The 27,426-nt window shown below is 40.7% G+C and overlaps 2 protein-coding genes across 4 annotated transcripts in view; one reads left to right on the top strand and one right to left on the bottom strand.

The window, feature by feature from the left end:
- The window catches only part of LOC140478761 (long-chain-fatty-acid--CoA ligase ACSBG2-like), a 111,433-nt gene extending 96,877 nt beyond the window's left edge, over positions 1 to 14,556 (top strand). Inside the window, exons 13-14 of the mRNA XM_072572110.1 lie at positions 7,652 to 7,898; positions 14,325 to 14,556. Of these exons, the coding sequence (XP_072428211.1) occupies positions 7,652 to 7,898; positions 14,325 to 14,401 (324 nt within the window). The 3' untranslated portion in view covers positions 14,402 to 14,556. The remainder of the gene's footprint in view (positions 1 to 7,651; positions 7,899 to 14,324) is intronic.
- A 9,394-nt stretch (positions 14,557 to 23,950) lies between these two features.
- Positions 23,951 to 27,426, bottom strand: part of LOC140478739 (probable E3 ubiquitin-protein ligase HERC1) — a 342,968-nt gene continuing 339,492 nt past the window's right edge. For all 3 annotated transcript variants that reach the window (XM_072572056.1, XM_072572075.1, XM_072572064.1), the window contains exon 78: positions 23,951 to 24,618. In XM_072572056.1, coding sequence (XP_072428157.1) covers positions 24,433 to 24,618 — 186 coding nt within the window. In that variant the 3' untranslated portion in view covers positions 23,951 to 24,432. The remainder of the gene's footprint in view (positions 24,619 to 27,426) is intronic.

Genomic DNA, 27,426 nt, shown 5'->3' with positions numbered 1-27,426 from the left:
TGTACTGCTGAGGCTGTAGAAGGCTTTGGTCAGACTGCATTTGGAATGTTATGAGCAGTTTTAGGCTCCATATCTAAGGAAGGCCTTGGAGACGATCCACAGAATGATCCTAGGGATGAAGGGCTTGTGATATGAGGACCAGCTGAGGACTCTGGGTCTGTACTTGATGGAGTTTAGAAGGATGGAGAGGGGAGGGGGGGGGCGGGATCTGATTGAAACTTACAGAATACTGAGAGGCCTGGATAGAGTGGGCATGGAGAAGATGTTTCCATTAATAGGAGAGACTAGGATTCAGAGTGATGGGATGACTTTTTAGAACTAAAGGAATTTCTTCAGCCAAAGGGTAGTTAATCTGTGGAACTCATTGCTGTGGAGGCCAATTCATTGAGTGTATTGATGACAGAAATATATTCTTGATTAGTAAGGGATTCAAGGGCAACGGGGAGAAAGTTGGAGGATGGGGTTGAGAAACATGTCAGCCATGACCGAATGGTGGAGCTGACTCAAGCTAAATGGTCTAATTCAGCTCCTATATTTTATGCAAATTGGATATTTGATACAATGCCACATACAAACTTTTATGGCAATGTTGAATGCCATGGAGTAAAAGGGAAAATAGTAACATAAATACAAAATTTACTGTATTTCAGAAAACAGTGTAAACGGATATTTCTCTGGCTGGGGAAGATCAGTAGTAGAGTTCCCCAAAATTTAGTATTGGGACCCTTGCTTTTCCTGACTATGTACTAATGATCTAGACTTTGGTGTAGAAAGCATAATTTCAGAATTTGTGGAGGATGCTAAACTTTGAGGCATTGTAAGCTATGAGGAGGACAGTGTAAAACTTCAAAAGAACAGAGACGAGTTATTGTGTGATGCTGCTGCTCCTATTGACAAGGTTATGTAGTCTGCCTTGGCTTTTTTCAAAAGGAGTTGTAAACGGTAGAGGTTCTGATTTGGTTGGAATTAGTCCTTTGATCATGGCTAACAGATACTGCCTCAGGCAAAAGTATTTAAATTTTTTTTCCAACACTTGTACAATGAAAGGGGAGTGGCCAATTCTCTCAGCTCAGGTTTTAGCAAGCAGTCTGTTTGAAGCTGCTGGTCAAGTTTTTAGCTGGGGACACAAAGAAGCAGCTCCATGCTGATTCTTTCTCTGACATCTCCCCTGTGAGAACCTGGGTTTGATTTTACCTTTTTTTGCCAAAGTGATGTTATGGGATGTTGCAGGTGTCTGGAGCAGCAGAGTTGCAGTAGAGTTGATTGGGTTTTCAGATAGGTTAAATTCTGTTCTCTCTTGTTTGTGTTTCATAACAATTGGTGTGGGTAGATAAATAAAGGTCGATGAGGAGAAGTGTGCAGTTAATTTTTGCAGCAAAAGCAGTTAATAGAGTATAATATATCGTCTGCTTTATTAATGGGGATTTATATTAATAACAGGAAGGGTTATGTTGATTTTATGTAAGACAATAGTTTGGCCTCAGCTGGAGGCTTGCTATCCAGTTCTGGGCACCTCTTTTTAGGAAGAGTTTGAGGGCATTGGAGAGGTACACACAAGGCTTTTGAGAATAAGTTCCAAGATTAAGAAATTACAGTAATGAAAATAAATTGGAGAAGCCAAGAATGTTTTCTTTGAAGAAGACAAGGCTCAGAGGAGCTCTAATTAAAGTATCATGATCCTGAGAGATCATGAGACTGAGTAAATAAGAAGAAAATATTCCCATTGGGAAAGGATCCAGAATGAGATCCACAATGGCTTCGAACAGGAAGTTAGAGATGCATGTGATAAGGGAATATTGGTGATCTTGGATAATTTTAATCTGCACAGAGATTGGGCAAATCAAATGAGTCACAATGGTGTAGAGGAGTGTATGGGGGATGGTTTTGTTGACCAATATGTGGAGAAACCAATTAGAGAGCAGGCTATCCTAGGCTGGGTACTGTGTAATGAGAAGGGAATCATTGCTGATCTAGCTGTGCAAGCGTTTGGATGAGGGAACAAAATGTAACATCTCAAAGTTTGCAGAAGATACCACTTTGGGTGGGATGGTGAACTGTGACAAGGATCCTCCCGTGTGATCTGGGTGAGTGGGCAAATCAATGGTAGATGTCGTGTAATTTGGATAAGTGCGAGGTTATTCACTTTGGAAGCAAAAACAAGAAGGCAGATAACTACCTGAATGGCTGTAAATTGGGAGAGGGGAGTGTGTAGTGTGACCTTGGCATCCTTGTGCACCTTTTTCCTGGCTGGGAGCAACAGGAGACAGAGTGGAAGTGATGTTGGGACCAGGAGGTTGCTGGGAAGGTAAGTGAACAGTATAAATACTTATCTCCAAAGCCCGCGACCTTTTTCCTGTGCGGGAGCAGTGGGAGACAAAGTGGAGGTGACGTTGGATCAGGAGGTTGCCGAGAAAGCAAGGACTTAGTATATATTTGGGCAGCGGCTAAACCAGAGATACTACACGTGTAGTATCTCCCTCCTACTCCCCTCCTCTAACCCGAAGAAAAGGACCCTGTAAGGTAGGGGTTTTTCTTTTCTTATGTATATTTAAGGGCATTGTTTGGTATTAGTTAGTTGAGTTAAAGCTAAGGCTTACAATGGCAGGGGACCTCAGACCAATGGCATGTGCCTCTTGCTTGATGTGGGAGCTCAGGAACGTGTCTGATGTTCCTGACTCTTACATTTGCAAGAAGTGTGTCCAGCTGCAGCTCCTGTATGACCACATGAAGGCTCTGGAGCTGCAGACGGACTCACTGTGGAGTATCTGTGATGCTGAGGAGGTCGTGGATAGCACATTTAGTGAATTGGTCACACCGTAGGTTAGAGTTGCTGAGGGAGACAGTGAATGGGTGACCAAAAGGCAGAGAAAGAGGTGGAGGGAAGTGCAGGTGTTCCCTGTAGTCATCTCCCTCAAAAACAGGTATACCGTTTTGGATACTGTTGGGGGAGATGACTCACCAGGGGAGGGCAGCAGTTGCCAGGATCATGGCACCGTGGAGGGCACTGCTGTTCAGAAGGGCGGGAAAAAGACTCGTAGGGCCAATGTCATAGGGGATTCTATTGTGAGGGGAGTAGATAGATGGTTCTGTGGTCGAAAACGGAACTCTCGGATGGTATGTTGCCTCTCAGGTGCTTTGGTCAGGGATGTCACCGATCGGCTGCAGAGCATTCTGAAAGGGGAGGGTGAACAGCCAGTTGTCATGGTGCATATAGGCACCAATGATGTAAGTGAAAAACAAGATGAGGTCCTGAAAGCAGAATTCAGGGAGCTAGGAGAGAAGTTAAAGAGGAGGACCTCAAAGGTAATGATCTCAAGATTGCTATCAGTGCCACATACTAGCCAGGGTAGAAATGAAAGAATAGGCAGAATGAACGCAAGGCTTGAGGGATGGTGTAAGAGAGAGGGGTTCAGATTTGTAGGACATTGGGACCAGTTCTGGGGAAGGTGGGACTATTACAAATTGGATGGTCCACACCTGAACCAGACTGGAACTAATGTCCTCGGGGGAGTTTTTGCTACTGCTGCTGGGGAGGGTTTAAACTAATGTGGCAGGGGCTGGGAACCAGAAGAGAAGACTAGTAGACAGTGCAGTGGAAACTAGAGACTGTAAGGAACAGGATCATGAAGTTAGCATTACCAAGGGGAAGAGTAGGCAGAGAACAGATGAAAGTAAAGGAACTGGTGGTCTGAAGTGCATCTACTTTAATGCAAGGAATATGGTGGGTAAAGCAGATGAACTTAGGGCTTGGATTGGTGCCTGGAAGTATGTCAGTGGTGGGAAAGTTGCTGGAGAAGATACTGAGGAATAGGATCTATTTATATTTGGAAAAGAATGGGCTTATCAGTGATAGGCAACATAGTTTTGTGTGGGGAAGATCGTGCCTTACCAACATAATAGAGTTCTTTGAGGAAGTGACCAAGTTGATAGATGAAGGAAGGTCTATAGATGTCATAAACGTTGACTTTAGTAAGGCGTTAGATAAGGTTCCCCATGGTAAACTAATGGAGAAAGAGAAGTCACATGGTGTGCAGGGTGTTCTAGCTAGGTGGATAAAGAACCGGTTGAGCAATAGGAGACAGAGAGTAGTAGTTGAAGGGAGTTTCTTGAAATGGAGAAAGGTGATCAGTGGTGTTCCACAGGGATCAGTGCTGGGGACACTGTTGTTTGTGATATACATAGATGTGGAAGCGGGCATTGGTGGTCTGATCAGCAAGTTTGCAAATAACATGAAGTTTGGTGGAGTAGCAAAAAGTGTAGGGGACTGTCAAAGAATACGGGGCTATAGATAGACTGGAGAGTTGGACGGAGAAGTGGCAGATGGAGTTCAATCCGGGCAAATGTGAGGTAGTGCATTTTGGAAGATCTAATTCCAGAGTGAACTATACTGTAAATGGAAGACCCTTGGGAAAAGTTGATGAGCACAGAGATTTGGGAGTTCAGGTCCATTGTGCACTGAGGGTGGCTGCACAGGTGGATAGAGTGGTCAAGATGGCACTTAGTATGCTTGCCTTCATTGGATGGAGTATTGAGTATAACAGCTGGCAGGTCATGTTAAAATTGCATAAGACTTTGGTTCGGCCGCATTTAGAATACTGTGTACAGTTGTGGTCACTACATTACTGTGTACAATACTGTGTACAGTTCTGGTCACCACATTACCAAAAGGACGCTTTGGAGAGGGTGCAGAGAAGGTTTACGAGGATGTTGTCTGGTATGGAAGGTGCTAGCTGTGAAGAGAGGTTGAGAGGTCAGGATTGTTTTCATTAGAATAAAGGAGATTGAGAGGGGACCTGATTGAGGTCCACAAATTATGAAGGGTATAGACAGGGTGAATAGAGGTAAGCTTTTTTCCCAGGGTGAAGGATTCAATAACGAGAAGTCATGCATTCAAGGTGAGTGAAGAAAAGTTTAAGGGGCATACATGCAGAAAGTACTTTACACAGAGGGTGGTGGGTGTCTGGAACATGTTGCCAGCAGAAGTAGTAGAGACAGGCACGGTAGATTCATTTAAGGTGCGTCTGGACAGATGCATGAGTAGGTGGGGAGTAGAGGGATACAGATGCTTAGGAATTGGGTGATAGGTTTAGACAGTGGATTTGGATTGGCACAGGCTTGGAGGGCCGGAGAGCCTGTTCTTGGGCTGTAAATTTTCTTTGTTAGTTATTGAAAGCTCAGGTACAACAGGAAGTAAAGAAGGGAAATGGTATGTTGGTCTTCATTGTGAGAAGTTTCAAGTACAGGAGCAGGGGATGTGTTGTTGCAGTTCTACAAGGCCTTAGTGAGGCCACACCTAGAATATTGTGTGCAGTTTTGGTCTCCTTTTCTGAGGAAGGATGCTCTTGCTCTTGAGGGAGTGCAGCAAAGGTTTCCCAGGCTGACTCCAGGGATGGTGGGACTGACGTATAAGGAGAGATTGATTAGGTTAAGGACTGTTTTCGCTGGAGTTCAGACAAATGAGGGGGGGATCTCATAGAGACTTATAAAATTCTAACAGGACTAAACAGGCTAAATGCAAAGTAAAGAGAATGTTCCTGATGGTGGGTGTGTCCAGAGCCAGGGGCCACAGTCTGAGGACTCATGGTGGATCACTTCAGATAAGAAGACATTTCTTCACCCAAAAAGTGATGGGCCTGTGGAATTCATTACCACAGAAAGCAGTTAATGCCAAAACATTGAATTCTTTAATTCAATGGGAAAATTCTTTAATTCAATGTGGAAAATGGAATCAAAGATTGTTGGGAGAAAGCAGGATTAGGCTATTGAGTTCAATGATCAATGTGATGAATGGTGGAGCAGGTTCGAAGGGCTGAATGGCCTTCTCTTGCTCCTATTTTCAATGTTTCTATGAGATGGCACAGATTCACTGTAACTGGCAAAATAAGTGAAAGTAATATGAATCTCCCTGCTCCTGTTGTTTAGTAGAACTGAATGTAGCAGCCTGTAATGGAACTGAAATGTAGCTTGTACATTTGTTCCCTAAATATTACAATACAGATTGTTTGTCAGTGTGATTTGGCTGTAACGTGATTGGTGAATTGGGGAACAATTTTTTAAAAAGTGTGAACTTCTATTGGTTATTATGCAATTCCAAACCCGGTTATCTTAAGTCCACTCTAGGTGTTTACTTTGGATGATGGGGCAATTTTTTTTCTGACCTTATTGTTAGTGTTCTTGAGGACACTTTAGAAATTATTGGAGGAGAAAATGTTCGGATTTCAAGCTTCTCCTCATTCTGGTCAAAGCATTCTCCAAACATTGGTAAACTTTCAGACAACATCAAAGTGCTATTTCTATCTCTGAACTCAATCTCTTTCATCAACCCATAGAGGCAGGGTGCAATAGCAGCTTTCAAAGCTTATTATTTAAGGCGCACATTCAGGAAGCTGATGGCAGCTACTGAGGGGGATAATGAGGACAGTGTTCTTCAATTTTAGAAGAGCTTTAACATTAAGAATGCTATTGATGTCATTGTAGAGGCCTGGGGTGATAGCGGTAAGGATTGCTTGCATGCAGTTTGGCGGAAGCTTCTTCCTGATTTTCTTCATGGTTCAATACCTTTAGAATCATCACAGGAACTTCCAGCAATCAAAGAACATTGCGTTGCTCTTACAAAGCAAGTTGAATTTGAAGATATGGAGATTAATCTACAACAACTTGTTGCTGCGGTGGAAATTGAAGCTCGAGATGAAGGTGAAGTAGTCCAGGATGCAGGACCTCGAGAACTTTCCACATCTCTTTGTCCCCTATCCTAAGGGAAATTGAGAAGCAATAGGGTAAGGGTTTGGCTCTTAGAAGAGAATGACTACAATGCAGAATGCAGCAGGATCACAGTTTGTGACATAAAGTCTTATCTGGCACCATATGATCATGAAAGAAGAAAGATGGCAAAGAAGCAAAAACGAGCTGCCTTTTTAAAGGCAACCCCCAAGAAACAGTCTGAGGACAACCATCCACTTCTGGACTAAATACTTTCTTTCATTGTAACCCTGCACCTGGAAGTGATGATGATGCTGATGGTGACCCTCAGCCCCTGTCCTAATGCAGTACTGTAACTCAGCAAACTCAGAAACCCATTCAAGGTGTTAAATTTATTGTATTATTTCATTAAAATATTATTTTAACATTTGCTGAGACTATGCTATTATTTGTGTTAGGCTAACTACTATTTTTGTTTTGACTTTTACATGTATTTTGGTGGTTCGCCTCACTCTATTTTTCTCATCAGTCCTGTTATTTCTATTGTGTGATTTTCTATAACACGTGTTAGAGCAGAACAGATGGTGCTCACAGCTTGCTAGCTTACACATTATGTATAATTATGGTTAAAGAAAGGATTTCATCACAGAATATGTAAGACTGGAAATGACTAGTTTGCAGACTAGTTCGTTTGTTTGAAAATATCTTTATTTTAAAATTGATTTTCTGTCAAGAATTGAGGTTGAAATAGGATGTTTTGATCTATCTGGCTAAGATATTCATGAAATGGAAACAATTGGAATGACTGAATATCTATAATGTAAATGGAGGTTGCACAAACCACATTTATAGAATGGTAGTTAATATAGTGCTTTTCATTCTATTTTTATGGTGAACAGTCATTTTAATACCTTCCATTATTCTTGTCTCTTTCTCTTCCTGTTGTCCATAGTCTTACATGGATGATCAAACGGGAGCCCCATTAGATAAGTTGGCTCCGGCAGCTGTTGCATTTTGCCGTAGGTATGGATGCTCAGCCAACACTGTGTCAGATGTGCTAAATGTAAAAGATCCTATAATTTACAAAGCCATTCAGAATGGAATTGACGCTGTCAATAAAGATGCTATATCTAATGCTCAGAAAATTCAAAAGTGGATCATTTTGGAAAAAGACTTCTCGATTATTGGAGGAGAATTAGGTAAGAGATTTTAACTAATTATCATTAAAAACTTGGGTTCCAAACAATTGTGCTTTACAACTGCAAAGTTACCATACTCTCATGAAACCACAGACTTCTCTTTCATTGTAGATGGACAACTGAGTGGTTTAACCTGAGGGTCACCAGGCATCAGGCAATGGGAGGGATTGAGGAGGAAGGTTCTTCATTTTAACCTTCGCACTTATGGGGAGGTGATGGCCTAGCGGTATTATCATAAGACTATTAATTCAGAGACACTGGTAACGTTCTAGGGACTCGGGTTTGAGTTGGGAGGAGAGAGATTAAATAGGTAGGCCCATAATCGGAGCAGTTTAAAAGAATGAAAGATGACCTCATTGAGACATGTCAGATTCTCAGGGAACTTAACAGGGTAGATGCAGGGAGGCTCTTCTTCCCCTGATGGGAAAGACTAGTAATCTCAGTAAGGAGTTAGCATTTGAGAGAGAGGTGAGGACCTTCTCCTCTCAGAGGGTTGTTATCTGTGGAATTCTTTGCTGCAGAGGGCTGTGGAAGCTGAGCTTGTAGGAATATTCAAGACTGATAAAGACAGATTTTTAATCATATGGGGCTCAAGGGCTGCGGGGTAATGGAAAGAGAATAGAGTTGAGAATTATAAAATCAGCCACGATCTCATTGAATGATGGAGCAGACTTGTTTGGCTGAATGGACTACTACTGCTCTTATGTCTGACTGTGTTATGGTCTAAATAAATAACTTAAGATAATGCAGCAATTGTTTTCTTTGAAATAGCTGTAATTATGAGAATTTATCAGACAGTTTGTGTTTGTCAGATGTTGGAAAGGTTCTAGCGTGCTGTCTTGACTATGTACTCTGAGAAAAAGGGCTTTCTTTGTTAAACAGCGTGTTCATTAATGGGTACACACCCCAGCCATGGTTTCAGATATGAAATTCCTGTTTTCACTGCAGTGATGGTAAAATATAGACTGATGTGTGGCCTGATGGCAAAATGATCATGAGTAATTGTTGCTTCCTAGTGTTGAGAGGTGCTGTGGTTTGCCTCATGATATATACTGCAGCTGTGCCCATCTAACTGAGTTGTAAGTCCAGTGAAGATATGATTGAAATCTGTCCTTGAGACTGGAACTCAAAGATAATTTTCTTGCCTTCCCTCTCAATCCTCTTTCAGCCACATGCAAGAATAAAATTAAAACCCTTTGGTATCACAACAACTTTTAAGTGTAAGGTAGAACATTTTTATTTTGAAAAATACTGAGGATCTACAAACCCTAGTAATCTTATATACATTTCAGATGTTTGCAAGGTCACAGAAATTTTAATGCAGGAATTCAAGGAGCTTATTTAAATTTAACTGTTTATTCAGTGTATTTCAAATGGCCTGCAAAACATCATTGATACCCATTTTTAGTTGCTGGATCAGTATGACAGTTGTCTCATTTAGATTTGTGAAAGTGCCACGCAGCAGGGTGGAGGGTATCCTCAACATGAAGATGGGACTTTTCCAGGAGACAATGTGTGTTTTAGAAATCAAGCAGATTCATTCATATGCATACCACCCATAGTCTTGTGGGACATTAGAAAAATGCTGTCAAAAACTTAAAATTCATGATTAGAGCTTATTGCATTATTTAATTTTTGTTATTTATCACCTAGTGAATCAAGCAGTGCTAATCACTTTGTGTTTGTCTATGGATGTGGAAGTAAGGGGACCACTCCTATGTGTTAAAGAGAAAATTATGGCTCACAAGAGGAGATTTGTTCCTTAGACTGTGTCCAAGTGTAGGGAAAGACTGCCAAAAGCATGCAAATGGAGAAAAACAGAAACTAAGAGTACAAGCTCAAACTGCAAGTCGAACTTCTAAACCTGAGGGTAAATGGCTAGTTTGGCTCTCTTAGCTGGGTGAACCACTGAAGCCTAGAGACACATACTGAGGTAAATTGCTAAATTAATATTCCAGTTGGAAGGAAGTATTAATGATGTGGGAAATGTTACAATCCATCACATAAAAGCTTTACTGACTCAATCATGGATAATTGGCTCAAATTCGAGATGAAGGTAATCCTGCACAACGATATCATCAAACCAAGTCAAAGTGTCTGGTGTTCTCCAGTTATACTGGTGTCAAAATCTGATAGATCACCAGGATTCTGTATCGATTACATTTAAGTTAATGATGCAAGAAAATAAGCTCATTCTTTTTCAATTGCCTGGCTTAGGGATTGAATTGATAGCATTGGAATTCCAGACATTGTCAGCAAGATTGATTTGTTGAAAGGTTATGGACAACTTCAACTAAATAAATCTTTACTTTTATAGCCTCAGGTTGTGGAACAAATTAGGTTAACACCATTATGAATGATGAATGTGCCAGCTTCCTTTCAAAGATTGGCAAACTGAGTAATTGTCACATTATAATCTATTTGCTTAAAGTAACGTCTCTGAAGACCATGCGTATTACCTAATGCAAATACTCCATAATTGAGAAGGAATCATTAAGTTTGGTCTTGTGATTAATGGTATATTTTTGAATTTGGATTTCAAAGTGGAGGCAGATAGATTTAGGTTGGTTCTGTAGCATTTTGTATAAAGATCAGACATGCCAATTTTGAAGAGTGATACAAATACATCACTTGCAAGAAAGTATCTGGTTGCTGTGAGTGTGCCTGGGAGACCTTTGTGGTGCTGGTGGATAACATTTTTAGACTGTTGGGTTTTTTGATGGACAGTGCAAGTGTATTAAGAAATTAGTTTAATTTTGACTTAAAGGCAGAATGTTCAAAGTTAGTTCAGAAGAACTCAAGAGTTCAGTTCAAAAGAAAATGGTGTTTTACCTAACAGGTGAATCAAGTTAATTTGGGTGAGGGGGGGATACCAGTCATCTCAGTTGTAGTGGTTTCTACTTCATAATGCTTCCAAACTAGGAGAGTTTAAAAAGATATTCTGGAGTTGTCAGAACTGGAAACGTTTAGTTCATTAAAATTGTAAGAGATTCATACCAGCAAAGTTGGGAAGAAATCTTAGTAAAAGTTATCAACAGTCCAATGCAAAAAGACTGGAGAAAGTCAGCTAAATAAAGATTTTTTAAAAATCTGAAATGGGAGTGATCTTTCTCTGTAAGTCAGTCTACAAAAGAGAAGAATTTTAAAAAAAATATTGAATGCTAAAGAGCGAAAAAAATCTGACAATATGACTTGGCTTGGAGTAAATGAAGTAAAAAAGTGGGACATTAGTGGATAATTCTGATGCCAATGAGGGATTTAATTTAACTACAATTCTGCACTTTGTACCTAAATTTACAGAAGATGAAATTAAAAGGTTCTTTACCATATATGAAAAGATAGTTGAAGAGACAAAATGGCCAAAGGTATTTGAACTCTAATCTTACAAGTACAGCTGTGAATATATATACCAGTTTGTCAGAAGAACAATTTGCAGATTGGGAGGTAAAACCATAAGAAATGATAACGAACATATCCAAATTAGAAACAAATCAGATAGTTGTAGAATTTGAAAGAGAAAAACAAATGCTGTTGGATCAGTGGTTTCATTCAGTAAAGTTTGAGAAAAATTATGAAAATGTAAGGGAAAGAATGATTGTGGAAAAATTGACAAATAGAATTCGTGTAAGCCTTGACACTTATTTAGATGAACATCAAAAATCTGAGAAGCAACAATTCTGGGACATATCTATGGTTAAAAAAAACAAAAGAATGGTGTTTGCTGGAAATCGAACAAAAACAGAAACTGCTGGAAAAGCTCAGCAGGTCTGGCAGCTTCTGTGGGGAGAAATCAGAGTGAACATTTTGGGCCTGATGACCCTTCTTCAAAACTGATGGTTGTTAAGTAAATGTTGTTTTTTATGCAGACGATAGGGTGGAGGGAAGGGGGGAAGGAGTAAAGGATAGATGGAGATAGAGCTTAGAGAGAACAGTTGGACAGACAAAGGAATGACTAACGGTCAGCCTAGAGAATGAATTGCTGTGAATGGGGATATTAGCAGCTAACAAGTAGTGTGGAACAGCAGACCATATGATAGCAAGGCCTGATGGGTGGGGGTTGGGGGTAAGGACACGGGAGAAGGTGCCTCAAGCCCTAATATTGTTGAACCTGACAATGTGTTCAGAAGGCTGTAGAGTTCCCAGGTGGAAAATGAGGTGTTGTTCTTCCAGCTTGTGAAGAACTTCGCCGGAGCATTGCTGCAAGTCTGGGACAGAGATGTTGGCCAGGGAACTGGGTGGTGTTTTGAAACGGCAGCCAACTGGTTGCTCAGGGTCTTTTTTTGTGGACAGATCATAGGTGTTCTGCGAAGTTGTCATGCAATCTCTCCTTCGTTCCTTAATGTAGAGGAGACCACATTGTGAACAGTGAATGCAGTAGACTAGATTGCTTGAAGTGCAGGTAAAGCACTGCTTCACCTGGAAGGTGTGTTTGGACTCTTGGATACTGAGGAGGGAGGAAGCAAACAGACAGGTGTTACACCTTCAGCAGTTGCAGGGGAAGATGCCATTGTACTGTTTGTTGGGGGGGAAATAGTGTTGAGAGTTATATACAGCCTTAATATCAAGGGCAGTCACTCTCACTGCAAAGAGTTCAGTTCTCAGAAGAGAACAGTATTTCTCCTAGCAGGAGAATCAAATCAGTTCAGGGGTACCAGTCACCTCAGCAGATGTGGTTTCCAGTATGTGCAGCTTCTAAGCCAAGAGTATTTAGCTAGATTCAGAATTCTCCAATGTTCATATACTTGCAAAGGAATTCTTATTTTTGAAACAAATCCTTTCAGCACTTGAAAGGAGAAAGAAACTAGAAATTGATCAATGATTTTTAGAAAAATATTTTAGAAAAAAATGGAGATAGAATCAATTACCAGGGGATCCAGATTTAAGAAGGATTAGAGTCATGAAGAAAAACCTAGAGCTGGTGATGTTTGGAGTTTCTTGTTCAGTTTGGCAGTTGAAGTGAACCTCTCAAGTTATTTAAAAGGTACTTGGATCTGCACCCGAAATATTGTAAGCTGCAGTGTGCCAGTAATGGGAAGTGTTTTGGTTTATTCAGCTGGTGCAGACATGGTGGAATGAATAGCCTCCTCCTGTGCTGGATGGTTGGTTCAGTGTGTTATAGACAAGGCCAGACCCCCTCAAAATGTTTTAAGAAGGTAGCCTCAACCCCCAAAGTTTTCTTACTTTAAAGGTAGATATGGAGTGGGTGTGATGTAACTGGTCAAACCACTCTTGGCTAAGCAAAACACAATTTATTTAAACACTATAGTCAAACAAAAGAAAGATAGAGGAATTCAGAATAACTTACCTATTGGAAAACCTAACTGAACACTAGATACAATAACTATTAGTAATTAACTGTTCCAATGTAGTAACATCCCATAAACACACCCCTTGGCAAAAAGATAAATTCAGACACAGATTCTTATGTGCAGTTTAACAGCGAGAGATTTCAGAGAAAGTCCTAGTTAGGAACCATTTACTGAAGCTTGCAACCTTTCTGGGATCCAAACAGCTTCCAACGTATGCAGCTAAAAAAATCTAGGAAGCCTGATCTGGGAGAACTGGCCACTCCCCTTACATTGTTACCAACTATTTTTAAAAAACTAAAGACCTCTTAACCTAGAGACTTCGGCACCTCTGCTTTTACAATCTCTCTTTGAAAAGGTTGTTTTAACCTGGGTTTTGTGGAAGGGGCAACATAATCACAAATGGCCTAGGGGTATGATTCCATTTAAAATGTGAGAGGTCCTAGGTTCAAATCCCAGATTAGCTGTGAAATTGTTCTCAAAGACTTCCCTGGGGTGAGGGAGTCTAGAACTAGAGGGTCATAGCTGCTGGGATCAGACTACATCTGGATAAAAATGTGAATAGGAAAGGTTTAGAGAGATATAGAACAAGAGCAGGCAAGTGAAACTAGTTTAGTTTGGGATTATGTTCAGTATGGACTGGTTGGACCGAAGGGTCTGTTTCCCTGCTCTATGACTCGAAGAGGTGTTAAGATTTGTAATAAAGAGAGAGTTTTGACTGATACTGTGAATGGATTTGGTTACCTTTACACTAAGCCAATTTGTATGATCTTTTTCTATTTTCAATTCTTAATGTGCAACGTATTTATAATTCATATTTGATACAATCTACCTGTTAACTTATACTTAACTTTTGTTATTTCTGGGTATTAGGATAGCAAGTTAGCCAAACACTTTATTTAAACTGTGGAATCTTATGGCTTTTCCCTTTCAGTAAATAACTGGAATTCTTTAAATAAGGTACTGGTTTCAACTGAAGTCACAGTAAGAAATAGATGCAAATCTAATAAAGTTTAGGTAGGGGAATAATTGCATATGGTGGTCACTGTAGCCTTAAATAAATGGTCTAGATTTTGAGTTTTAATCTTTCATATTTTGAAATTTTATGTTGTATTCACAGGTCCAACAATGAAATTGAAAAGAGGTGTTGTTTTGAAAATGTACAAAGATATAATTGAATCATTTTATTCCGATTGAAGTCATCCCATGAATGGTCGAAAGGACAAAATCATCCAGATCTTGTTTTAGAATCTGCACCAATCTTTCATACTTTGTGAAATTGTCCACTTCAATAAATATAAATCTTTATTTTAAAATGAATCACAGTTGAGATTATTGGACAATTGTGTTGATGGCAGGAATAAGCACTATTGTCATAATTTTATTATCCAAATTTAAAAAAAATACAAATCAGTTTCTTTATGATTTAATGCTTGCTTCTTTATGGATAAATTAATTAAATTTAAATAATGTTGCCGTAAGTAAGCCACTGGAGGTTGGATCTACCTCTTAGAATATTGTCCATATTAAGGATGGTGAGCACATCATGAAGGCAGCAGAGTCACAGGACCCATAGTAATCAGAGGACCAACAGTAATGTCAAGTTGTCAGCCTCACCATCTTGGATGCTTGACAGAAATTTTAAAAAACCAGCCACAAAGGATAAGGTTGAGGGGACACCACACCTAAGGAATGGTAACTGAAATTTATAGTCTTTGAGCTTCTGTGGCAACATTGTGGTGCATAAATCTTCCAACTCAAATGGCTATGGTCCATCTCCAGGAAGCAGGGTCCAATGAGCTTGAAGCCATTTTCAAAATAACTGACACGTTCACATAGACTTTGAACATGCTGACTTGCCCTCACACAGTGCTGAGCACCTGCTGACCCTGGCAGGAGGCAGCTTGTGAATTAGCCATCCTCCTGTTAAATCCAACCAGCAAGACTAGGGCAGCAGTAGTTGGGTTTGGGACCTGGAAATAGCCCAAGCTCTCAAATCATTTTCCAAGTTGGGAACATTCAGCCACTTGTCTCTTTTTGCCCGTCCCCCACTCTTAAACCATTGCGTTAGAGGATAGACATCTCTCATTCTTATTTCTGACCCAGGTAAGGTGATACACGATGATTCCAAAGGAGTTGGATAGTTTTGCAACAGGTTATTGTGGAATAAGTGGTCAACGACCTCAGAAGGATTAAAATTAGAAGAAGAAAGTAACCCAATTCTACTTCAGAAAAATGCTTCCGAGTGTCATTCCCTATTACTTTGGATAAGTTAATGTCTTTCAACAGGAAGTCTGACAACCAACTTGACACTAAATTTTGAATAAAGACAGAAAGTGAATGATATACTATTCAATCAAAATATTACTCAACCCCTTCTCACTTTAATGGTTGACAACTGACTGAAAACAATGAATCCTTTATAGCAGAAAGAAGCAAATTGCTAAATTAAGTAATAAAAACAGAAATTTCTGGAGAAACTCAGCAGATCTGGCACCACCTTTGGGGAGAGAGCAGAGTTAACATTTCGGGTCCAGTGACCCTTGGGAACTAAGCCTAAAATGCTGACTCTGCTTTCTCTCCACAGATGCTGCCAGAGTTTCTTCAGCAATTTCTGTTTGGTTTCCCATTTCCAGCATCCAGTTTTATTTTTATCTTTTTTAGTAAATGAAGTATACAGTTGTATGCTACTTAAAATAAAACTTATTAAAATTGAAAACTCTGTTGTCACACTAGTTAATTTACTGGCTGTTGTTGAGGTTTAATAACACTTTTGAGGCCATAAGACAGAGAAGAAGAAATACACCATTTAGCTCATCGATACAGTTCTACCATTCAATGAGATCACAGGTTATCTGATTATTCCTAAACTCCACTTTCCTGCTTCTTCCCCAGAACAAATTTTGAGCAAAGGGAATTATACCACTTAACATTTAATCAAAATATTACTTAGCTCCTTCTCACTTTTCATGGTTAACTACTGATTGAAAACAGTAGGAAGAATCCTTTGTACCAGAAGGATTGATGAATGAAGTAATAAGAACAGAAATTGCTGGAAAAACTCAGCAGATGTGGCAGCATCCATCGAGAAAAAGCAGAGTTAACATTTTGGGTCCGGTGACTGGGGGCGGATTGGTGGCTCAGTGGTTAGTGCTGCTTCAGAGCACCAGGGACCCAGGTTGAATTCTAGCCTCAGAGACTGCGTGGAGTTTGCATGTTCTGTGTCTACGTGCGTTTCCTCCCACCGTCCAAAGATGTGCAGATTAGGTGTGTTAGCCAAGGGAAATGTAGGGATGGGGTGGGTCTTGGTGGCATGGTCTTCAGAGGGTCGGTGTGGACTCGATAGGCCAAATGGCCTGCTTCCATACGAGGGATTTTATGAACGCTCGATTCCCTTATTGACTTTTAAAATAAATGTCTAAGTATTTCAAGCCTGACATAATGACCTATCCTGTGCACCCCTCAGTGGTACAGAAAAAATCTGTGGATTTACTACTGAGAAGAAATTCTTTATCTATGTTAAATGTATGAGCTCTTATTCTGAGATTATACACTCTGCATGACTCTTATACAAGGAGAAACAGCCTTTGTGCATTCACCCTATCAAGTCCCTTAAGAATCTTTCATCTTTCAGTGAGGTTGCCTTTCATACTTCTAAATTCCCAATGAGTACCCAGACCCAATCTACTCAAGTTTTCATAAGGTAGTCTCTCCACACCTGGTATCAGCCTAGTGAACCTTCCCTGGACAGCCTCCAATGCCAGTATATCTTAGATATGGGGTCCAAAATTATTTTCAGTATTGTAGCTATGGTCTGAATAGTGCTTTGTATAGTTTGAGCAAAACCTCCCTTCATTTATACTCTATTCCCTTTGAACCAAAAGCCAACACTGTATTTGCCTTCCCTATTACCTGCTGAACTTGGACGCTAGCTTTTTGTGTTTCATGGATGAGTCCTTCCAAAGCCCTCTGCTCTGTTCGTCACCTTTTGATAGTTTTAAGACTTTTTCAATCCTCTTGCTTACCACTAATCATTCCCGCATTTTGTATGCTTTTTGTTTAAACTTGATACTGTTCTCAACTTTCCTGGTTAACCATAGCTGGGTTATCCCTTTCACAGAATCCCCCTTCCTCATGGGGATATAGCTTTGTTGTGAATCATGCGCTATTTTCTTAAACATCTGCCATTATTCCTCAATCATTTTTGCTACTGAACTGCTTTCCCAGTCCTTTCCAGCTAGTTATGCCTTTGTTTTGTGGTAATTACCCTTATTTAAGCCTAGTACATTTGGCTGCAATCCACATCCTCCCTCTCAAACTGAACATTAAATTCTACTGATTTATGGTCACAATTTTCAAGGGCATCTGTTATTCTGATATCATTTATTAAACATGCCTCATTACATATTAAAAGATGCAAAATAGCCTGATCTCTGGGTGGATCCAAAACAATGTTTTGGAAGCTATCCCAAATACACTCTGTAGTCTCCCTCATCTCTATGTTTGCCAATCTAGATGAAGACCAAAATCACTTAATGGTAAGGTCCAAGGGAGTGTTACTGAACAAAGAGACCTTGGAGAGCAGGTTCATACTCCTTGAAAGTGGAGTCACAGGTAGGTAGGATAGTGAAGGCGGCGTTTGGTATGCTTTCCTTTACTGGTCAGAGTGTTGAGTACAGGAGTTCGGAGGTTATGTTGCAGCTGTACAGGACATCGGTTAGGCCACTGTTGGAATATTGCGTGCAATTCTAGTCTCCTTCTTATTGGAAAGATGTTGTGAAACTTGAAAGAGTTCAGAAAAGATTTACAAGGATGTTGCCACAGTTGGAGGATTTGAGCTATAGGGAGACGCTGAACAGGCTGGGGCTGTTTTCCCTGGAGCATCGGAGGCTGAGGGGTGACCTTACAGAGGTTTACAAAATTATGAGGGGCACGGATAGGATAAATAGACAAAGTCTTTTCCCTGGGATCAGGGAGTCCAGAACTAGAGGGCATAGGTTTAGGGCGAGAGGGGAAAGATATAAAAGACTTAAGGGGCAACTTTTTCACGCAGAGGGTGGTATGTGTGTGGAATGAGCCGCCAGAGGATGTGGTGGAGGCTGGTACAATTACAACATTTAAGAGGCATTTGGATGGGTATATGAACAGGAAGGGTTTGGAGGGATATGGGCTGGGTGCTGGCAGGTGGGACTAGATTGGGTTGGGATATCTGGTCAGCATGGACAGGTTGGACCAAAGGGTCTGTTTCCATGCTGTACATCTCTGTGACTTTATGACCAGTGATTAATGTCCTGCCTTTGTTTCATATCTTCATCATCTGATGATTTATTCTGTGCCAGTGACTGTTCGGGGTATATAGGTTACTCCTACCAGTGCCTTGTTTCCCTATTTGTTTCTTTCATAGGTCCACTTGGATTCTATGTCTTCCGATAGAAGATTCTTTATTGCTGTCATACTTATTCATCCCACATCAACAATAAAACTCCATCATGCTTTCCTTGCTGCCAGCCCTTTTGAAAATCACATATCTTTGAACATTCAATTCCTAGTGCTGTTCTTGCAACCATGTCTCTTTAATGGCTAATGATTGTCCCATTAACTTGTTATTTGTGCTGTCAATTCATTTATTTTTTGTTTCGACTGCGACGTGTTCAAAAAGGAGCTGTTCATTTTTTTTTAAAACATTATTTCCCTCTTTGACCTTATTTACTGCTCTTTCCTCTTTTTGTACACTTTGTCCTTTCCTGACCCACTCTAGATATTATTCAAATAGCTGCTTTGTAATGCTGCCATATTGTCACACCGCGTAAGGCTACTCTCCCAAGCCCTCCCTATCTCTAATCAGTTTTAGCCCTGGTTTCAATTTGCCAGGATACTGGTCCCAGCACTGTACCAGTGAAGCCCATCCCACCAGAACGGCCCCTTACCATTCCAGTTTTGGTGCCACTATTCCTCCACTAAAACCCATTCCACCATTCTCTGAAACATGGATTTAACTCCTCGACTGTACTTACTCTCTGTGGATTTGTCTGTACTTCACACAGTAACCCACAGATTATTACCTTGGCTTATTATTTTATTGCTTTTAAATTTTGCACATAACTGTTCAAAATATTTCAGGAAGCTGCCTTCTGATGCAGTGATAGTGTCCCTATCCCTGGATTGGGAGGTCCGGGTTCAAGTCCCACCTGCTCCAATGATGTATAATAACCTGTGAACAGGTTGATTAGAAAAAAAGTCAATATCTTTGAGCAAAACCTCCCTTTTAGTCCAATCAATGTCATTGGTACCAACGTAGACAATGACTGCTGGATCCCTCCCCTCCCACTTCAAGTTCTTCTCCAGACCTGAGGAGATATCCTGGCACCAGGCAGACAACACAGCCTTTGGGACTCCCCCTCATGGCTGCAGCGAACTGCATCCGTCTTCCTAATTATAGTATTTCCGACCACAACTAGATTCCTATATTCTTCCTGTACCAACGTGCTGCAGTCATCCTCCCTGCAGTCCCCACTTTCGACAACACAATCTGCAAGAACCTCATAACTGTAACAACTGCAGGGGGCAAATCTCCTTAACTGAAACTTCTGGGTTCTCATACCGCCTCACCTGCACTCACACCATCCTATCGCTGATCACACTGCAATTTTGACTCACTAGTCTTAGGGGTGTAACTGCCCTCTGGACAAAGTGTCCAGGTAACTCCTCCCAGTTCCCTGATGCGGCGCATTGACCATGGTTCAGACTCCAGCTCTTCAACCTGGATCTGAAGTTCCCCTAGCTGCAAACACTTATTATAGATGCATTCACTCTAGGTCACATTGGAGTCCAGTAGCAACACATCACCCATCCTATTATTATTATATTTGATTTAATTTACAACCTAATCACTTGAGACTCTACTCTTTACATATGTTGTAATAATTCTTCATTTTTATAAAGAAAAAAATCACCATCGTCAACCCAATACTTAAAAGTAACTGCTTAAGAAAGAAGAAAAGCACTGGATACCTTGGTATAAACTGAAGATTCTACTTTTACTTCAAGACTAGAATAATTTACCAGTCATACTCACCAATCAGCTTCTTCCCTGTACTTGCATCATGCTGTGGTCTGTGTTGTCACTCCACCGCTGCTCTCACTGCAGGTAAGCCTCTTGACCCACATCTTTTTATCATTTCCGACTTAGCTCTCACTCTGGGAAGTTTACTTCTTGCAGTAAACCCTAATTAAAGCACCACTGCAATTCCTTGCACAAATTTCCACTTCAAACCAAATATCCAACAATGTAATTTGTATACCCACTCAGCCTTTGAATTCCACTTTGAATCACATTTCCAACAGTATAATCAGCGTACTCATAGAAATATAGAAAATATGAGTAGGCCATTAGGTTTTTGAGTCTGTTCTACCATTCATGTTGATTATGGCAGATCATGCAACTCAATAGCCATCCTTTGACCCCTTTAGCCCCAACTGCTTTAGCCTCCACCTTTTTGAAATCACACAATGTTTCGGTCTTGACTGCTTATGATAGCGAATTCCACATGCTCACCACTCTCTGGGTGAAAAGAGTCCCACATTAGAGATTAGCGTGAAATATTGGGTGGCATAGTGGTTAGCACTGCTGCCACACAGCGCCAGAGACCTGGGTTCAATTCCAGCCTCAGGCTGTGTGGGTTTCCTCTGGGTGCTCTGGTTTCCTCCCAAAGTCCAAAAATGTGCAGGTTAGGTGAATTGGCCTTGCTAAATTGCCCATAGTGTTAGGTGAAGGGGTAAATGTAGGGGAATGGGTCTGGGTGGGTTGCCCTTCAGAGGGTCGGTGTGGATTTGTTGGGCCAAAGGGGCTGTTTCCACACTAAGTAATCTAATCGAAGCATGCTGAATTGTGTATTGAGATGGATAGAAAAACTGGTTGGCAGACACGAAAAATTATACACTGAATGGTAAGATCCTGGGGAATGTTGCTGAATGAAGACACTTTGGAGTGCAGGATTATAGCTCTTTGAAAATTGAAGATAGTGAAGGCAGCATTCAGTGTGCTGTCCTTTATTGGTCACAGCATTGAGCATAGGAGTCAGGAGGTCACGTTGCGGCTGTAAGGTTAGGCCACTTTTGGAATATTGTGTGCAATTCTGGTCTCTCTCCTATTGGAAGGATGTTATGAAATTTGAAAGGGTTCAGGAAAAGTTTACAAGGATATTGCCAGGGATGGAGAGTTTGAGCAATAGGGAGAGCAAATAGGTTGAGGCTGTTTTCCCTGGAGTGTCGGAAGCTAAGGGGTGACCTTGTAGTGGTTGATAAAATCACGAAGGGCATGGATAGGGTAATTAGATAAGGTCTTTTTCCTGGGGTGGGGGACTCCAGAACTAGAGGGCACAGGTTTAGGATGAGAGGGGAAAAATTTAGAAGGGATCTAAAGGGCAACATTTTCAGACAGAGGGTGGTGAACGTATGGAATGAGGAAGTGATGAATGCTGGTACAGTGACAACATTTAAAAGGCATCTGATAGATATATGAATAGGAAGGGTTTAGAGGGATATGGATCAAGTATTGGTAACTGGGACTAGATTAGGTTGGGATATCTGGTTGGCATGGACGAGTTGGACCAACTCTTTCTATGTTGTGCATCTCTATGACTCTAATATGTAGGGATAAACAGGTCTTTTTGAGTGGCAGGCAGTGACTAGTGGAGTACCCTAGGGCTCAGTGCCAGAACCCCAGCTACTCACAATATATATTGATTTAGAAGAATGAACTGAATTAACACCTCAAAATCTGCAGATTACACAAGCTGGGTGGGAAGGGTGAGCAGTGAGACGGACACAGATGTTGCAGTGTGATTTGGACAGACTGAGTGAGTGGACAAATGCATGGAAGATGCAGTACATTGTGGATAAATGTGAGGTTATCTGACAGGGTATCAGTATACTTAGCTGGCCTTCACCTCACTCTGCTGAGATCTCACACCAACTGTGCTTACCCTATATAACTGAGTGCTGCTAAAAGATTCCATATTTTTCAAATGAAGTCACTTTTCTTGTCAGTGGAAATATTACAATAATAAAACAGATGAAATTTGTAAGAAAGTTTTGTTAATTTATTTTTCTTACTTTCAGCTTTGAAAATTTTAAAGCCCAATCACAGGGCACTAATAGGGTATGTTGTCAAAGAGTCACAGAGATATACAACATGGAAACAGATTCTTCAGTCCAACTCGTCCATGCTGACCAGATATCCTAAATAAATCTAGTTCCATTTGCCAGCATTTGGCCCACACCCCTCTAAAGATTAGAGTGGTGCTGGAAAAGCACAATAGGTCAGGCAGTATCTGAGGAGCAGGAAAATCGATGTTTCGGGCCAAAGCCTGAACTAGGCTTTGACCTGAAAAATCGATTTTCCTGCACCTCAGATGCTACCTGACCTGCTGTGCTTTTCCGGCATCACTCTAATCATGACTCTAATCTCCAGCATCTGCAGTACCCACTTTCGCCATCTCTCTCTAAACACTTTCTATTCCTATACGTATCCAGATGCCTTTTAAATGTTATTGTACCAGCCTCCACCACTTCCTCTGGCAGCTCATTCTATACACACACCACCCTCTGCATGAAAATGTTGCCCCTTAGGACCCCTTTAAATCTTTCTCCGCTTCTTAAATCTATGCCCTCTAGTTCTGGCATTCTCAATCCCAGGGATTTGTCTAGTTACCATATTCATGCCCCTCATGATTTTATAAACTTTTAGAATGTCATCCCTCAGCCTCCGATGTTCCAGGGAAAACAGACCCAGCCTATTCAGCCTCTTCCTACAGCTCAAATCCTCCAACCCTGACAAAATCCTTGTAAATCTTTCTAAACCATTTCAAGTTTCACAATATCCTTCCTATAGTAAGGAGATGGGAATTGCATCCAGTATTCCAAAAGTGCCTAACCAGTGTCCTGTACCGCTGCAACATGATCTCCCAACTCCTATACTTGATACACTGTCCAGTAAAGGCAAGCATACCAAACACCTTCTTCACTATCCTATTTAACTGTGACTCCATGTACAAGGAGTCTCTTTGTTCAGCAATGCTTCCCAGGAAATTAAGTGCATAAGTCCTTCCCTGATTTGCCTTTCCAAAATGCAGTACCTCACATTTATCTAAATTAAACTCCATCTGCCACTCCTCAGCCCATTGGCCCATCTGACCAAGATCCCGTTGTACTCTGAGGTAACCTTCTTCGCTGTCCATTACACCTCCAATTTTGGTGTCATCTGCAAACTTACTAACCAGAACTCCTATGTTCATATCCAAATTATTTATATAAATGAGGAAAAGCAGTGGACCCAGCAACGATACTTGATGTTATCAGCTGCTGGGTATGTTGCGAGGATATAAGATACTAAGCAAATGTTAAAAATTGAAATTCTGAAAATACTCATTTTTGAAGTTGGAGTTGGAAAGTTTTTGTTTGATTAGTATAAACAACAATTTTGATTCTTCTCCTAAGTACTGCTCTCAACAAGCAGTTCAAGCAATAGTAAATTCCTTCTTAATGTTATATTAGCTAACTTTGCATCATAATTATTATAGCTAAACTGAAATAAAACCTGTACATCTTAGCAATTGGCAAGCATTCAATCCTTAAAGTATAAATAATCATTTTTGTTCTGAATGAAATAGAACTATACACAATAATAAAATAGATGACAATGATGTGATAATGAACATGCATTGGCCACAGAGGAAAATACTATGCTTGTTGTTAGCACACGCCAGATGCTTTATTGTTCAGTGTGGTTTGGAAAATTACTTCAGTACCAAAGAATCAGATTCACTTAGTCAAGTTTTCATAATCAGATTACTGTTTGGCAATCATCCATCCTGGTCCTGTACACAAGATGTTTCAATTAGGAAAAGTGCTACACTTAGTCACCGTACCACATGTACATGCTTTCTGCAAAAGAATCACTTTACAATTTTACAGGAGAAAGTTAATTCCTGATTTTAGGTAGTGCACAAAGTCAAATTAAACAGTTTTCCTTAAAAGGTAACACTGGTGCATATTTGGTGTAAATGTTGTGTTGCCACCACTGCTTATTTTGCAAAGTAGAAAAGATCCATTAAAAAAATGTAAAGTTATTTGGAAGCTGCTTAGTTCATGTTTTCTTAATCTCCTGAGATTCCTTTAATTGAAAAAATGATTTTCAGGGTGATATGGTTGCATTGAAATAGCAGTTCTCAGTATTCATTGTCGGAACCTTCTCCAGTGTCAGCATTCCTAGACAGCATGTAGTTGTCCATGTCAATTGATCTGCAGTTCTGAATGGCATAGCGTAAACGTTCAGCCATCACCTCTTGGCTTGAGTAAGGAGGCAGCCTAAGCTGGAAGAAGCAAGTTTGAGCTGTAGGAAGACCATCGACTGGCTGTGAAAACAAATAAAAACAAATGTTAATAGAACAAAATAGTGCATATCATAAACAAAACATGAAACTGCTTCCCTAGACATGAATGTATGAGGTATGATCAGATGACAGAGGTGCAGTAGATAGCAAGGAGGAATGCCTCAGACTACAAGATGATATAGACGAGCTGGTTAGATGGGCAAAACAGTGGCAGGTGTCACAGGGAATGGAAACAGACCTTTCGGTCCAACTAGTCCATGCCAACCATGTTCCCAAACTAAATTTAAAAATGTCTCTCAAGCCCTTTATAAACTTTTTTTCCCTCTCACCTTAAAAAGATGCCCCCTAGTTTTGAAGTCCCCCACTTTAGGGGGAAGACTCTTCATATTCAGTTATCTATGCCATTCATGATTTTATAAACCTCTATAAGGCCACTCCTCAACCTTCTACGTTCCACTGAAAAATCTTCTATTATGGCAACATCCTGGTAAATCTTTTCTGAACCCTCTCTAGTTTAATAATATCCTTGCTATAACAAGGCTGCCAGAACTGTACACAGTACTCTAGAAGTGGCCTCACCAACATCCTGTACAATCTCAAGATGACGTCCCAACATTTTAGGAGAACTACTAATGCATGGGAGCACACAATGCAGAGGACAATCCTGACATGCAAGAGACTCAGAGGAACCTGAGCATGTGTGTCCTTAGATCGTTGAAGGCAGCAGGATGAGTTTAAAGATAGTTTTGCAGTTTATAGGATATTTGTGTTTATGAGTTAAAGAATTGAATACAAGAACAAGCAGGTTCTGATGTAAAAGGTTTGTTAGGCTACAAGCTGGAGTACTAAATTGACTTCTAGTTGCTGCACTATGGGAGGGATGTGAATGCACTACAGAGTAGAGAAGATTCACCAGGATGTTGCCTGGACCAGAGGATTCAGCTATTGAGAGAGACTAGGTAGATTGGGGCTGTTTTACTTACATCAGGAAAGGCCGAGCAAGGGCCTGATTGAGTGGATAAAATTTTGCGTCTTTTGAGAGAAACGTTTCCGCTCAGTAATGGTCAATAATCTGTGGATCTCTTGCTGTATCCCACCAAACACATTTCATTACTTTCCTACCCTATACCTATGGCATCCCTCATATCTAATTCCATCTCCATCTGATAACGTACTATTCCCATGCTCTGAAAAACTTGCACCCCTTATGCTCACATCTCTAAAAGCTTGTTGTGCACCTGGTCGAGCACTGACAGTTTGGAACTGCCTTACTCAGTTACTGACATTTGCCCCAGCAATAGAATACAAGGGAAACTGTTGCTGTGCTTTGCAGATAGCGACCTTGACGTCCTGATGGATGAAGTGGTACAGATATGGGATGTTCATTTCCCTCGGGATCAGCAATGGAGAATATGACACCAGACCATGCCAGCCTGCATCTGAGGTTGCCACCAAGATCAGTGTGTACTGCACACCATTCATGTGAGAAAAGTCAATGACCTTCTCTACTCTACCAACATAAGTGGCACTATTTTCTATCTGATCTCTCTGCTGCTGCTAGCAACTCTGCTCTGCTTCTGCTCCCACCAAGGCTCATGCATTTCGCTGCTCATTATTGCCTGTAATACTTCCCCACTCACTCTCACCCACGGTAACGCCCAACACTACTAGCCGTGCATGGTCTCTGTGTTGCCTGCTCACTTTCTCCCCAACAGCACCAAAAATAACAGCTATGCCTCCTACTTTCATCTCCCATAATATTCCCCTCTCTCTCATATTCCAGGAGGAAAGACGACCCAGTAGCTGTGGCTGAGGGATTAATATATTTATTTTGCTTAATTACATCACTTTTGCTGGATGCCTGAAGATTTTCTCAATTTTTCACTAGATTCAAAATGACATCAGGAAAGGGGAAATCCACGTCACAGAGATTGCCAGATATTCATAGGATGCTTTGTCAAGTGTTAGGAGCAAGGACCACTGGTTCATAATGGTCTGCAAAATCCAGCCATTGTAACTGTGGCAAATATGTCTATGTTGTGTCTGGAAATAACTGGAATCTGGGGCTAAAGGCCATCAAGCTATCCTCACATAGCTGTAGCTTTTTCATGATCTCATGCAGCAATTTACTAGGTCCACATGTAGCCATAGTCTTACCAGACTATAGGGCTGATCTCTCATTAGAGATTACTGGTGATAATTTAATCTAAAGGTCACCATGCCTCAGGCAAGGGAAGAGGTTGAGAAGGAAAATCCTTTATTATAGCGTTAATCGGTATGGGAATTCAACCCACAGTGTTGGCTTCAAACTGCATTGCCAACCAGCCATTTAGAGACAGTATAAAATAAAAGGTTCAATTCTAAAGTGTGTCCAGGAACAGAGAGACCTAAGTGTATATGTACTCAAATCAAAGGTGGGAGGACACAGAGTTGCTAATAAAACATGCATTGTTCTATACTTCTTAATAGGAGCATAGAATACAAGAACATGGAGGTTATGACTACTTTGGTTAGACCTCAGCTGGATTATTTTGTATAGTTTATAAGAAAGATGTGAACATATTCGAGAGGGTGCATAAGATGGTTCCAGCATCGAGACAATTCAATTATGAGGAAAGATTGGAGAAGTTGGGACTGATTTTTTTGAAGATGAGAAGGCTTAGAGGGGATTTGATTGAAGCTTTCAAAATCATGAGGGTCTGGACAGAGTGGATAGATGTTAAGGACCGGAAGACACAGTTTTAAAGACACATGAGTTTTTCAGATAGCAATTAGGGTGTAATGGAAGTAGATTGAATTAAAGCATTCAAGAGGATGATTACTTACAGA

The sequence above is a fragment of the Chiloscyllium punctatum genome, chromosome 1 (assembly GCF_047496795.1).
Source record: "Chiloscyllium punctatum isolate Juve2018m chromosome 1, sChiPun1.3, whole genome shotgun sequence".
Lineage (NCBI taxonomy): Eukaryota > Metazoa > Chordata > Chondrichthyes > Orectolobiformes > Hemiscylliidae > Chiloscyllium > Chiloscyllium punctatum.
Note: the sequence above shows the minus strand (reverse complement) of the source record. Positions and strands in the feature narration are given on the sequence as shown.